The sequence below is a fragment of the Sylvia atricapilla genome, chromosome 2 (assembly GCF_009819655.1).
Source record: "Sylvia atricapilla isolate bSylAtr1 chromosome 2, bSylAtr1.pri, whole genome shotgun sequence".
In the NCBI taxonomy this organism is placed as follows: Eukaryota; Metazoa; Chordata; class Aves; order Passeriformes; family Sylviidae; genus Sylvia; species Sylvia atricapilla.
The window spans coordinates 46,476,282-46,489,323 of NC_089141.1; the positions used below are offsets into that span (position 1 = coordinate 46,476,282).

At 36.6% G+C, this 13,042-nt stretch overlaps 1 protein-coding gene across 1 annotated transcript in view; it reads right to left on the minus strand.

The window, feature by feature from the left end:
• Positions 1-1,246: 1,246 nt before the first annotated feature.
• UBL3 (ubiquitin like 3) overlaps positions 1,247-13,042 on the minus strand; it is a 56,525-nt gene continuing 44,729 nt past the window's right edge. Inside the window, exons 2-5 of the mRNA XM_066313136.1 lie at positions 11,298-11,406; positions 7,670-7,756; positions 3,398-3,475; positions 1,247-3,003 (exon numbers count right to left, since the gene is read on the minus strand). Of these exons, the coding sequence (XP_066169233.1) occupies positions 2,951-3,003; positions 3,398-3,475; positions 7,670-7,756; positions 11,298-11,406 (327 nt within the window). The 3' untranslated portion in view covers positions 1,247-2,950. The remainder of the gene's footprint in view (positions 3,004-3,397; positions 3,476-7,669; positions 7,757-11,297; positions 11,407-13,042) is intronic.

The window sequence follows — 13,042 nt, forward strand, 5'->3', positions numbered from 1 at the left end:
TTTCCATCCAGCAGGGCAAATCAAGTGTCAAACTCTTCAGTGTATTATCAGACCAACGTACAGGCTGACCCTGCAAAGACTTAGCTTTAATCTTTTTGGGCTGCTAGTATCCACTTTACTCCAATCAAAGTAGAAGAGAAGCATATGCATGAGCTTTAGCAAGGCTGGGAAATGTGGGATTAAGAGCTACTGCTTTTGTTTTGGCAAATACACAAACCACAAAACAAAGCACACAAGGAAAAAAGCACACATCTTTTATCAATCCCCCTGCCCCAGTTTTCCGCCCACCTCACACCACAACAGAAATGCTCTTCCAAGGGCAGAACTCTGACAATTGGTGGGAAAATTCAGGCAAACTGTTCTATCCACTTTCTGCAGGAGCCATTTTGGCATGCTTTAAATGCCAGGCAGTATTTAAGGATTTGCTTGGACCTGTGCATGCATGCATCTTCTTCACCTTAACAAAAGAGAACTCTGCATACTTTGTTACAGAACCTCACCAAATACTTTAAGTAGATGTTTCTGGATTTTCAGGTATTGGTTCTGTATTCAGTACCTGGCTACTCTTTCGAACCAGGACTACATCTCATGCATTCTTTTTTTCATTTCTTTTTCAAAATCAATGCATTTGAAAGACTTGTTTAACTAACTGAGCCTGTCCTGTCTCAGACCATTTCTTTTTCTTGTGCTGTCACAGCCATTTCCCATCTAAGTCTGGGTTACCTGGGTGGCAGCATTTTGGAAAAGGGAAGTCTATCACATTTTTGTCTTTTTAAAGAAAAAGGTCTGTGTCACTACAGTTTCTCATTTACCCACCACACTGCAGAGCAGAAGGAAAAGCCCCCTCCCAAGATGCATTTTGATAGTGAGCACATAATGGTGTCACCTCATTTCCCAGCACCTCAAGGGGTATGTGCATGCTCTCTGCTACCAGTAAATGAAGACTGCAAAATCTCACTGTAGGAGCACAGGGCTCCTGTGAGGGACACAAGGGTGTGACACAGCTGCGCATTTGCAACTGCTCATGCTCACATTCCTGTTCAACAGAAAAAAGATTTCCAGGTCACTTATGAAGTGAAAAGAAAACAAATACTGAAGTGATAAATCCCATTAGCGTTTTCCAGCAGGCTTTGTGCCCCTCCTTTTTGTAAAATAAGTAAAATGGAGTCCTTACTTAATTTCCAGATTAAGAGATACTATTAAAAGCAGTTCAGACCCAATTACAACCCTTGAAACACCACTGAAATGCACTACAATATTCTTTTATTTAGTTTACAGAAGTGTCTATCAGTACAGGTTGCAGAAAGAAAATGTTTAGTGCTATTTACAATTTGTTTTAAAACTCTGCTCTATACAAATTTAATTCTGATCAGTATGAACAATATTTTTGTAAATCTACTGCATATAAAGCATTTCATCAAAGCAGTAACAATGAATAAAATAACCTGTTTACATTTGAATGATGCCAATCATTCGAAAAAACGATTACACAGAACATCTGTAAGAGTTGTGGACACTTAAGTACAGAACACAATGTCAACCTGTGACTCAGTTTTTTAAAGGCTAAAGCTATTTATATGGAATATTGTTCTATTATACTACACGCCAATCTATATTTAACTTCTATAGTTATGTATTTTATAAGATTTTTATTAAATATATTCTACACATATTTGTAATTTCACCCAGGAAGAATTCCTCCCCAGTGAAAAAATATAAAATCTTTTATATTTTTTAATTTTTATTTATTTTTATTTTTACAGGTTTAGATGAAACTAGCTCATGCTTTAGTGCTGTGCAAATTTCTTTAGCATATCAACATTTAAATTATTGATATGAAATAAAAGAATGGCATCCTTTTCAATTATGTATGCCTTCAAAAATCAGCTTCTGATTTTAATACCATTGCAAGCACTAATACCAAATGCAGATTACGTAAAGAAACAAAACTAGTACTATGGCAGAGGTTTTTCTTTTTGCTTTTTAAATTTTAATAATTCTTTTGAAATCTCTAATGAGTAAGCATGACACTGGAGTCTAAGGTACAGATGAGAAAAATGACTGAAAAACACCAATTGCCAATATTCAAATACATAAAATTGATTAGTAAATGATGTTTTCTAACGTTTATGCACAATAATAAAAGCCTATGAACTACAGGAAACTACCCCTCCCATATTAAGGCTAGGAAATGCACTCTCTGCACTTGTTTGTGCTGTCTGAATAAGCACTCAACTAACACACGATTGGAGTGCACACAGTAACAAAAAAATCAGTTTCATCAGCCCTCTACAGAGTGCTTTTAAATTACAGGCACATAGTATTTTTTCTTTGTTGCAATGAAAATATATATAGTTAGACTTGGTTTAGTTAGTATTCTGTGCCAGTTTGGCCACCGAGGTTGACTTAGGTAGAATTGAATTAACAGTTTTTCCTTTGATTTGGCCATAAGTGAGATTTGTTTTTATTAATATACTATTTTCCAGTGTTGCATTATATATTGTGGATTACTAGATGTCTCAAATATTGTTAGAGATTGTTGATGAGAAATATACTGTCAACCATATTTAGTGCAAATTGCATCTAGAAAGCTTGACTGGTTAGATCCGGTTAATGTAGATTTTTCTAGTAGCAAAAAGATTCCTGCTATGGAAAAGAACACAAACCTTTCTGGAGATTGAATTCTTTCAAGAAGTGATGTACTGTAAGATTATTCAACAAACAAAAAGGAAGAATTGAAAAAAATAAAGCAATTAAAGTGTTCATAGATCTTTCACTTTTTTAAAAAAAACGACTAATGAGACAGCGTTCGTGTATTATTTCAGTTCCATGGATTTACAGACAGGCTCTTCCTACAGGTGTTTGAAGCAAGGTAGGGCCTCTTCTATTCCAGCAGCATGAAAGACAAAGACTATATTACATCACACTTAGCAGGTAAAGCTAACAGGGTTTACAGGATTACACAGCAATTGCTTTCTCCAGTTTTTTCACGGTTCCTTTGACCTGCAAAGAAGACAGAAGTTTTACTTACATTCTATTTCTAAAGCAATGAGGCTGTGTTGTGAGAGTATGCTTAATACAAGTCTGTTCTTAATTATTTCCAGTAAGAAAATATTTATTGTTCTACACATGTATACATAACTGAAAAATAAATCAGGAGTTTTCACAATAAAAACAAACTTTTAAGGACTAAGTTTCTGCACTAGATAAAAATGCTAAACCAGAAAGCTATTTTCTTAGTTTTCTACAAACACATACAAAAGCATTCCATTACCTTCTTCACAGAAGAGCACAAGGACTTGACTTTTCTCGACTATGAAATACTCAAAAAGGCTGTAAGAGACCTGACCACTTTGCCATGTACTCAAGTAAGAAACTCCTCTATTGCCCAGCCTACCTTGAGAGTTTGGTTCTGGCAGTGTCTCTCTAGCCACCAAATGCATCACTGTTGTTTTGCCAAAAGGAAGTTTTAATGCTGCAAAAGGAGAAAGGGAGAGTTATTAACACATTATATTAGCCGTTTTTTCTCCAAAATACCCAGTTGAAACGAATTATAATTGCATTAGCACCCGTTCAAAAGTTCATACTGTTAGGTTTCAACTGCTTACTGGTTGAAGTTTGGTAAAACAGGGATTCAAGGCATGACAACAGTCACTTAGAACACTGCATTCTTAAAGACATGATACTCCTTCAAGAAACTTAGCCTTTCTCTTTTGAGTAAAAACTGAAGTGGGCCTTCAGGCCAAGACTTAAGTGTTAAGCACTCTTTAATGACAAGGATGCAAAGAAGCTACTAATGCAACCACCAAATTGTTATTTGTGAGATATCAAAACACTGGGCCTCTACTGCAAAACAGATTTTCCTAAAACATATTTTGATCCATGACACAGATTTTTCAAAATACAAAATGTCTGCATCTTGCCTTTTAATAATGATCTGTAACATCAGCTGCATGTGAAAAATATCACATTTAAAGTAGTAGTTCTCACAATGCTGCCTTTGTGAGCTTTAGCAACACAAAATTCTTACAAATGGTGCCTTCCACAATTCATTCTGATTGTGTCTGAAGCTAAAATGATATTTTTTACATTCCAATTTAAGTATACAAATACAATGTATACTTAGAGTATCTTCCTTGATTGTTTTTCTGAGAAATAGAAGGCAAAGATGATCGAAGTTCTGTCCTTCCCATCTTATAGTGGAAAAGAAAGTCAGTGATAAATTGAACAAGAATTTAATCCTTAATACACAAAAAATTCTGATTTGAGTAGACTTTGTCCTATCAAACTCAAATTACAGCCTTTATTTTCACATACAATGGCATTTTAAGTGAAATGGCATTTTAAGTGAATAAATTAAACAGGAATGGCCAATAAGCCTGAAAGCAACTGAAGCAAAAAATGCCTCTCTGTTTTAATCACTACAGTACAGATTAAAGACTCACTAATAAAAAGCCTCACTACAACACCGCTATTAAATCATGTTCGTTGCCTACATATTTATTTTTAAAAATGCAAATTATGATTAAAACACAGTTTCAAACACAGCTTTAGGCACACAAAGTGATACAGAACTGCTCAAGATTCTTTGAAGCAGCTGTACTTTGGGAAAAGCCATCGGAATGGAAAGGCAAATCTGAAAGTTGCTTAGTTTACTTGAAGCACTGCCTGTGCCTGCAGCTAGAAGCTATTGATAGCTTGAAGTCTGACAAAGATAATGTATTTTGGGTACTTGATACCATGATACAACTGAAAATTCCAAATGACTGTTCAGATGCTCATTGCAAACTCCACGGAAAAGGACTGTCTTCACAACATAAACTCTTGACTTACAAAATAATCACATTAGAAACATCTTTCATAATATCAACACAATTCAGGAGATTAGTGAGTTGTGGAGATTAACTATTTACAGTAACCAAGTAGATCTATGCTAATATTTATATTAATTAATTCCAGCTAGTAGTTTGCATAGTTTGCACAAATTCTTGCTAGAGATTTCCAGTTTCTTGCTTCGAGCACCTAAGCAGCCTAACCTAAACTCAGTAATCCTTTCTTGCTCTTATCTTTGTGCTCTCATCCGTTTCTCACACTTTAACCGAAATTGTATTTAAATGCTTTCCCAAGCACTCAAATCCATTGTTTTTCTGTATTTTCTATTGTCAGAACTTACTTTTCACCCCCTTTTGGAATGTGGATGGCACATGGTGATTTGACTTCCCTTCCCAAGTGAATAAGGAAGCAAATGCTGCTGATTACCATTATCTACCAAGAAATTGAGCACTGTTGATTATGTATTACTTCCCCAATTAATATTATTTGAAATGCAAACTGCAGAACAAATATTTAGCCAAAGGATTAAATTTCCTGTTGGAAGCTGAACAACAGACTTTGCCTTGCTAGTCAACTCCCCAGCCCTCTGCACAGGCAGGACACAACAAAACAGTGTGGCTCAAGCACTGCAGGCAAAAGCAGTGCAGCTTTACAGAGGTGTCTGTTCTACACTGCTTCCAGTGCCATTAGCTCTGCTGTTCCTGTAGTGACAGGCCATTCAGAGGAAGTATCAAAAGGGATGATTTCTTGAAAATAAAGTTTTTCACTCTAAAGCACTTCTTCCTATCAAGTTCTCATTTTTGAGGCATCTTAAGTTTATAGGAGTCTCAAATTCAAAAGCCACTACACAGACATGTAAGGTAAAAGTGAATAAAAATGGACTCCAGCTAAAAAAGAAAACAGCAAACTGTTTCCTTGGGAACTTCTGTTTCACTGGATGATAAGGCGATTTTCAGGAGGTCCAAGTTCCAGTCAATATTTCCTAGTCACCTCAAGCAAATATAACACTAAGTGTTATAACTCAGTCAAAGAAAACTTCAGCTAGAAAAGCTTAATGAAAGTGTATTATAATAGTATAAGAAATATAACACAAATATTGTGTTTAGTAAGAAACCTCCACCTCCCTTTTAAAGGTAACTAGTTCACTTAAGGTTACCTCTAATGAACAACATAAACTGAAGGAAGAGCCTTTCAGGCTGTTTCATGAATTCTTGTTCCTCTTTCAGCTGTGTAAACTTACTCCTGATAACTTCATTAGTGCTGAAGTTAAGCCAATGTTTAAGGGATTCTTTTTCTTAAAACAATACAGCAACAAAAATATTTTTGAAAAACACTAATATACATGTAAGATCCTTGGGGTAAAACATGATGATTAAATCGCAACGCATGAATGATTAAGAACGAACTAAAATGCCCTGAACCCAAGTAAGTGTTCAAAATTCATAGACCTAAGTTAATGCAAGAGTTAGCAGCATGCAGCTATTATTTTTCAGCTTAACTCATTAAATAATATATCATATATATTAAACAAATATTCAACATTTTTTCAGATTTAGACAAATGTCACTAAAGGGAAAAAATGCTGGTGGTAGAGAGCAACACTCAGAAGAATGGCAAAATAAATCCCAGTTAGCTATCCTTGCCTGGAAATGTAGGGTAAGACTAGCATCTTTAATTGCAGAGATGATCCAAGACTTAACATTTGTCTTTCAATTCTACTCCAACTGCTACTAGCTGCACTCACTGTCACCTGGTAAAAATACAAATTAAAGAGTAAATAAAAATTGTGGAGTTCTTCCAGCTGAGCTGCCAATGATCTTGTTTGTATATATATAGAAGCATTAAAGATTTATATATGTGGAGAGTAAATCTATAAGTACATCATTAGGCAACACTGGGAATGGTAGAAAGTGAATCAATAGCTATATCATCCCAGTTAATTCTTCATGGAACATCATCATAAGCAGTCCGGAAATATTATTTTCAGATTCCTCTTAACTTCAAAAACAATTAATTGGTGATTTTATATTCTATTCTATTCTCCTTTCTGTACTGCATTCAAGTACCAAACCATAAATAATTGGAACATACAAAGCAGAAGCATTAATTTGTTTTTAAATTGGCACAGAACGGAGAGTCTCATATTGTTTAGTCATTGATACCCTGATAATCCCATTGGCAAATGCTACCTACAAAATGCTCCTACAAAAGGAGAGATGACTTAACAAATGTGTGTCACACCTCTATCGAGGGTTCCCACCAAAATGTGTACTTGAGGGGAAACAGTTGCCACGAGGGGGCACAGTTGAATTGCATTTCCTTAGCAAACGAAGTGAAGCCATTTACTGTTGTTTTCGCATAACTATGCAATTGTATCCCTGGGAGAGCACTGGACAGCAAGAATGCTTCCCCTCATTCTCATTCATAGGGTGTCTTCCTGCGTTGCACTAAGATTTAAAGTATTGTTTGACCAATTATCATAAAGTTTACCGAGCATTTTAAAATGCTTCAGATATTTATTAAGTAGTTTGTCCTGCAAATGCAGTGTAAGAGAGGTGGAACAAAATATTCAGTTTAGAAAGACAACAAATAAAAGCAGCACTACAGTCTCTTTGTGTGAGAGGAGACTTGACTTAGCAGGTGGTACCTCACAAAGTTCACAGCTCGTGGTAACAAGATGGAAAAATATGCAATAAAGTATAATGTCACTCTATGCACAAGAAAACCAGTTTAAAGCAGGCCATCCTGTGATCTTGAACAGTAAAGTAGTACTCACAGAACTGTAAATATCCCCTTTGCCTAACTGTAACATGTATAATGAAAATTATTTTCATACCTCCTAATGTCACATTGCCATGAAGAAACCTCCCTTGATAAATAAGCCGCAAGATATTTGGACTGCTGACTTGCTCTTCTTCCCAATCTGAAGAGAGAGAATTTCCACGGTTACATTGTAATAAAAACATCTTTTGTTATTTCTCTCACCTTTACTAAAGAAGAAAATTGGGAACAGGACTCCTTTTCATAAAACACTAAAGAGAGAACTCAGGCTGAAGGTACAGGAAGATAATTCAAGGCCAGCACTGCTGAAGTCTTCTTGAATTTACCATTTGACACTGGGCATTGAAAGAGGTAATTTTATGTCTGCAAGTATAAATATTACTGATGTCACAGACTGCAGGATATATTTAGCACATACACAAGTCCTAAAATATTTCATACATGCAAATTGCTTCCTGATTCTTGATATCCAGGCCATTCTGAAGTTTCCCAAGCCATACTTCTCGTCACCAGCTAATTGACTAACTGGAGCTGTTCTCCAGCAACGGGAAGCCGCCACACACAGAGCGAGCGCGCATGTGATGGGTCACTTGAAACAGGACTCCGAGATCACAGCGCTGAAAAAAAAGCTCCGGAGGCAGCTCAGCGCCGTTCGATGATGGCCAGATCCAACCAGTTCCATGTCTGGAGGGGGCAGTGACCTGAGCAGCCCCTGACTGCCACCATAGAGCAGGAACAGAGACTCTCTCAGAGCAGACACCCACCAATACATTTTAAGGAGCTTCTCAAAGGCCCACCCGTGAACGTTTTTATGTGGCAAACAGTGGTTCAAAAAAACCAAGCCCGTGTTTTCCTATAATGCTTAAGCCATCATAAATAAATTATAAGCTTAAATGGTCTTTTCCTACTCTTTTTCCATTCCCTGTCACAATGTGAAGAACAAATAAATATGCACTCTGCTTTCAGAACAAGTATCATAAAGCCTTGAATGTTGAATTCAAATGGTCTCTCTGGGAATACAGTGTCTTCTGTTTCTTAGATGACCAGATATCTGGCAACAGTTGTTCACAAATGTTCTCTCTTTCTGTTTTTGTAGTGTTTATATAGCAAAATGAATATTCAGCAAGGGATCAGGACAAGCCACAGAAACCAACCTGTTCACTGGGAACATACAATTAACATACAGGCAATAGCAACTGGCACCACAAAAGGAGAAGAACTGAAAAGGGTAGAAGGGGAAGCATTTCAGACAAAAGCCACAGCTGCAGAGTGTATGGAGAGGCATCTGGTGCAAAAAGCAATCGGGCAGAGACTGGGCATCAGGAGCCATCTCAGCCCCAGACCACAGCAGGAGCAGGGCTGGTACCAACCGAACCTGCAACACTCCCAGGTGCTCCCATGTGCCTGGGTTATAAGATTAGATCAAATTAGGCAACCAAAGCTATTTGAATTTCAAGTATTTCCACTTAAGGTCTGATTCAATTGTCTTGCAATTCAAGCACATGCCTGTTCTGCTGTGCTGTGAAGTGGGCTACATCAAGGATCTGAACTATCACACTGCTACCATAACAGTTTTGTTTTGGTTTTTTTCACTCCATACAGTCTGAACTCCACTATAGTGGCTGTAAAGAGGAGAAATTCAGCCAGTTGACAGTGCCATAATGATGTAAAACCACAACCAAAAGAAGACAGACTAGATTTTGGCACAGGTATTTTCTCACTGTTAAGCTGCCAAGTTACCCATCCTTTTAATTTCTGCTTCTTGGCTGGAAGTCTGAAACATTTCTTTCTGACATGAATTCAAATTTTAATTTCCACTGATGACTAAATGAGCCAAGGACTCACTGAACCTACCTTTTTTTTTTTTTTTTTTTTTTTTTAAAGTTCAGATAATTGCTGTACAAGAAAGCAGTTAACATTACTGAGAAGAAAATGGGGAGGGGAAGAAGAGAACAGGTAACCTATCTAGATTATATGCATTTAAATAAATTTGGCATTTTCTACTGCAAGTTGAGAGATCCTTAATTAACAACTGTATTGCCAAAAGAGGTGGGGAGAGGTTTGCCTTAATCCTGCCAGCATGTGATGGAGGTTATTTCATTCCTTTTTTTCCCCACAAGATCATGATAAGTCAAAATGGTGGTAAAAACAACTGTAACATCTCTGTTTCAAGGCACTTTAGTCTTTATCAAGACTTCTCAGTCCTGAGGCAAAGAGGAGCACTCTCAGTCTGAAAACAGCTAATGGGCTAATGTTTGTGAAAATCTATATGCTATTCTGAAGTGAATTTTTTTTTATTTTAAATTGAGACTGTTCTTCTTTGCAAAAGCAATTAAATATTCATCAAAATTTAGAGCACTCCCTCAGGACAGCAGGTATTTGAACTGAGGTTTCCATGTCTGGTTCTACTTTTTATTTTAAAGAAGAGACTTTAAAGTCTGGGTTTCTTCCCAGAATCTGCAACTTTCAAGCTTTTCACAAGACTGCAGATATGACATCACATGTTCACAGGCATAAACTTGAGTAAGAAAAAAAATCCAGTTTTGCCTCTACCATTTCAGATGAATGTACACAAAAGAACATTTGGTTATGTCAACTACATTACAGGCACACATTAAAATAAGTACAGCATAGATGCTATGTTAACCTATTTTTTAAAGCCTGTTATTTACATTTGTATCTAATACTTCAGAAGATTTAAAACCTCCTCCTTCATTACATATTTTACTAAAGACATAATACTGTATCCCAGCAAATGAAACAGCAAACTGAACTTTTTTCCTGACCTCAAGGACCAGCTTAAGGCCTAAAATACCGATTATCACCATTAACTTTTTGGCATAAACTATCATTCACCATATGTCTTTGACAAAGGCACCACAGAAACAGATAGTGCAATGTTTTAATTTGTCTAAATAGTAGTCTTTTTAACATCAAAACAGTAACCTAAATGAAGTCCTGTACTAAAAGAAGCATTTTCTTTCATCGTATGTAATGCTATGTCTGTGTTTTGGCTATTTTCCCATGAAATCATAGTCGGGGAGAACAGAAGCACTTTGTTTTGGGGAACTATTCACATATGTGAATACACATCTCAAGTTCTTAAGTCTATTTTCCAGAGCCAGTATTCCTGTATGACACCAAGTATATTTATACAAACAACATCAGTCTTCTGATGTCTCTTAAAATGGGATTTTATATAGTTTTTCTTCCTTGAAAATTATCACTAATTACAGGTTCTTTCCAAGATAAGGCAGTAAGGAGAAAGTACTTCAGACTCAATTTCACTAATGCATTCCTGTGACTTCCCATGTTTTATTTTAGCTGTCCTCACATAAGAGGTTTTATACCTCCAGCATTTCCTCACACTTACTAGATCCTCTAACACGATCGATAAAGAAAAGTGTCTAAAGATAGGAGAAAAAAAGTACTTCAATTTGAGGAAGCAAATTTTTGAAATAAAGTAGGAAACAATCCTGACATCTAAAAATCTGCCCAACTGAAGGAACTGTGAAAAAGAAGGCAGGACACTTGTATTTCTATATAAATCTTTGTCCAGATAGTGAATAAACATACTTAATTTGAATGTTGAGCAAGAGATCAGTTTACTGACACTTTAGTCTGAAAATACAGGGAAGGTCTTTACTCACCAGTTAAAAAGCCAAAGCCACACTGCTACTCACCCATTGGCCAGTTGTCATACACATGTTTTGCAATATCTGCAGCAGAGTCATTTGGCGAAAACAGGAACTCTTTTGTTTTCCCGCTTACCAAGATGAGGCGCAAATTTATCTGGAAAAAACCCAAAACATCAGCGTTAGGAAAGCTCACAGAGACTACTTAAATTATTTATTTTTTACAGTTACTAAACTGTTGTTGGTTTTGGAATATTGATCCAAATTATTTGAGGAAACAGTTTAATATGTTAACATATGTTAAAAAGAGGGTCAAAGAGGTCAATAAAATGTTGTTCACATACCCATAATCTGGGAAGATTAAATTCTAACAGCTGGTATTTTTGATTATAAACACCAGAAGATTCTGTTAGTGATTGAATCAACTGTGCCAGTAAAAAATAGCTTTCAATAAGGTAGAAACATACTCTAGCAGTGACACATAAGCAACATAGCTCCTGAACAAAGAGGAAAAATATAAACCTGAAAAATTAATTTAAACAGAGAGAATTAAAATATCAAAATCTGCACCTGAATAGCCTGTGAGATTTAATAAAAGCCCTAGAAGGGTCCCTCCCAATCTCAGCCAGTGCCTCTTCTACAAAACACCAGGAGTCAGACAGCATCCTTCCTTGCTCCCAGCCGCCACAAAGGTGCTTCCTGAATCCCTCTGCCAGTCTTCTGAATCCAAAACTTTGTCTGGGACTGTTTCTCACCACCCACAAAGTGAGGTCCACACACAACACAGTAATAACATCACCCCATAATGTTTTCTTTCATTAATCTCCTCCATATAACCACCGGCACCTTAAGCCATAATTTTCCTCTTTTCTATTTGCAAATTACTGAATAGAATTTCTTTTCCATATAGCATTAAAATAATACATATAAAGAGCTCACTATGACATTATTTACAATGCAAAAGAGATTAAATTTTGGCTCCTCGAGCGACCGGTAGCAAGGTCACAAAACATATTTGGGTAGCTAGCACTCAGCAATGCCCATGGCAAGCAGGAGTCTAGCTGCTGTTGTACTTTGACCTACAAGCCCACATTTCATCAAGTTTCAGAGAAACTTTAGCAGACTAACTGCTTAGATACTTTCTTCCAAGTCACACTCTCAAACTGTGGCTCTCCCTTTAGGTAAGTTGCAACAAAGATGTCTTTGCTGGAATTCAGTAAACTGTTTTCTACATCAAATATCAAGTGAAAAATTTACAGCAATGTCCAAGTCTTCCAGACTTTTTGAAAAAAACTCAGTGTATCATAGCCACTGAACATAAGAGCCCTGCCTCAGCTGCCTACTATCCACTTATTTCAGAAGCTCTTTAGACAGATCATCTATTCCCTCTTGAATGCTTTGGCTTGTATTCATCCTACCTATCTTTAAGCACCTAATGGAGGTATCCAAATTACAATCTCTATCATCCAGCACACTTCAAGGTCAATGAAGGAAATGACCCTTCCTAAAAGCAATTCAGGGTCTATTTCAAAGTGTAGCAAATATAAAAAGAGTGAGCATAAAAGGCTAGGTTCTCCTCCCTGTCCTCCTACTAACACCCTTTGGAAAATACAAGTTCTCCCATTAGCCCAGGAAAGCAGCCAAGTGGTAGTTGTCTCGGAGAAAGCACCACAGCCACTCAAGGGACATCACTGCATACCAGGAAATCACAAAAAACTTGAAAGAGAGAAACTGATGGAAGGCTGTTTAGTCAAAGACAATTCTTCATAAAATTCAGAATACATTTCGCTATA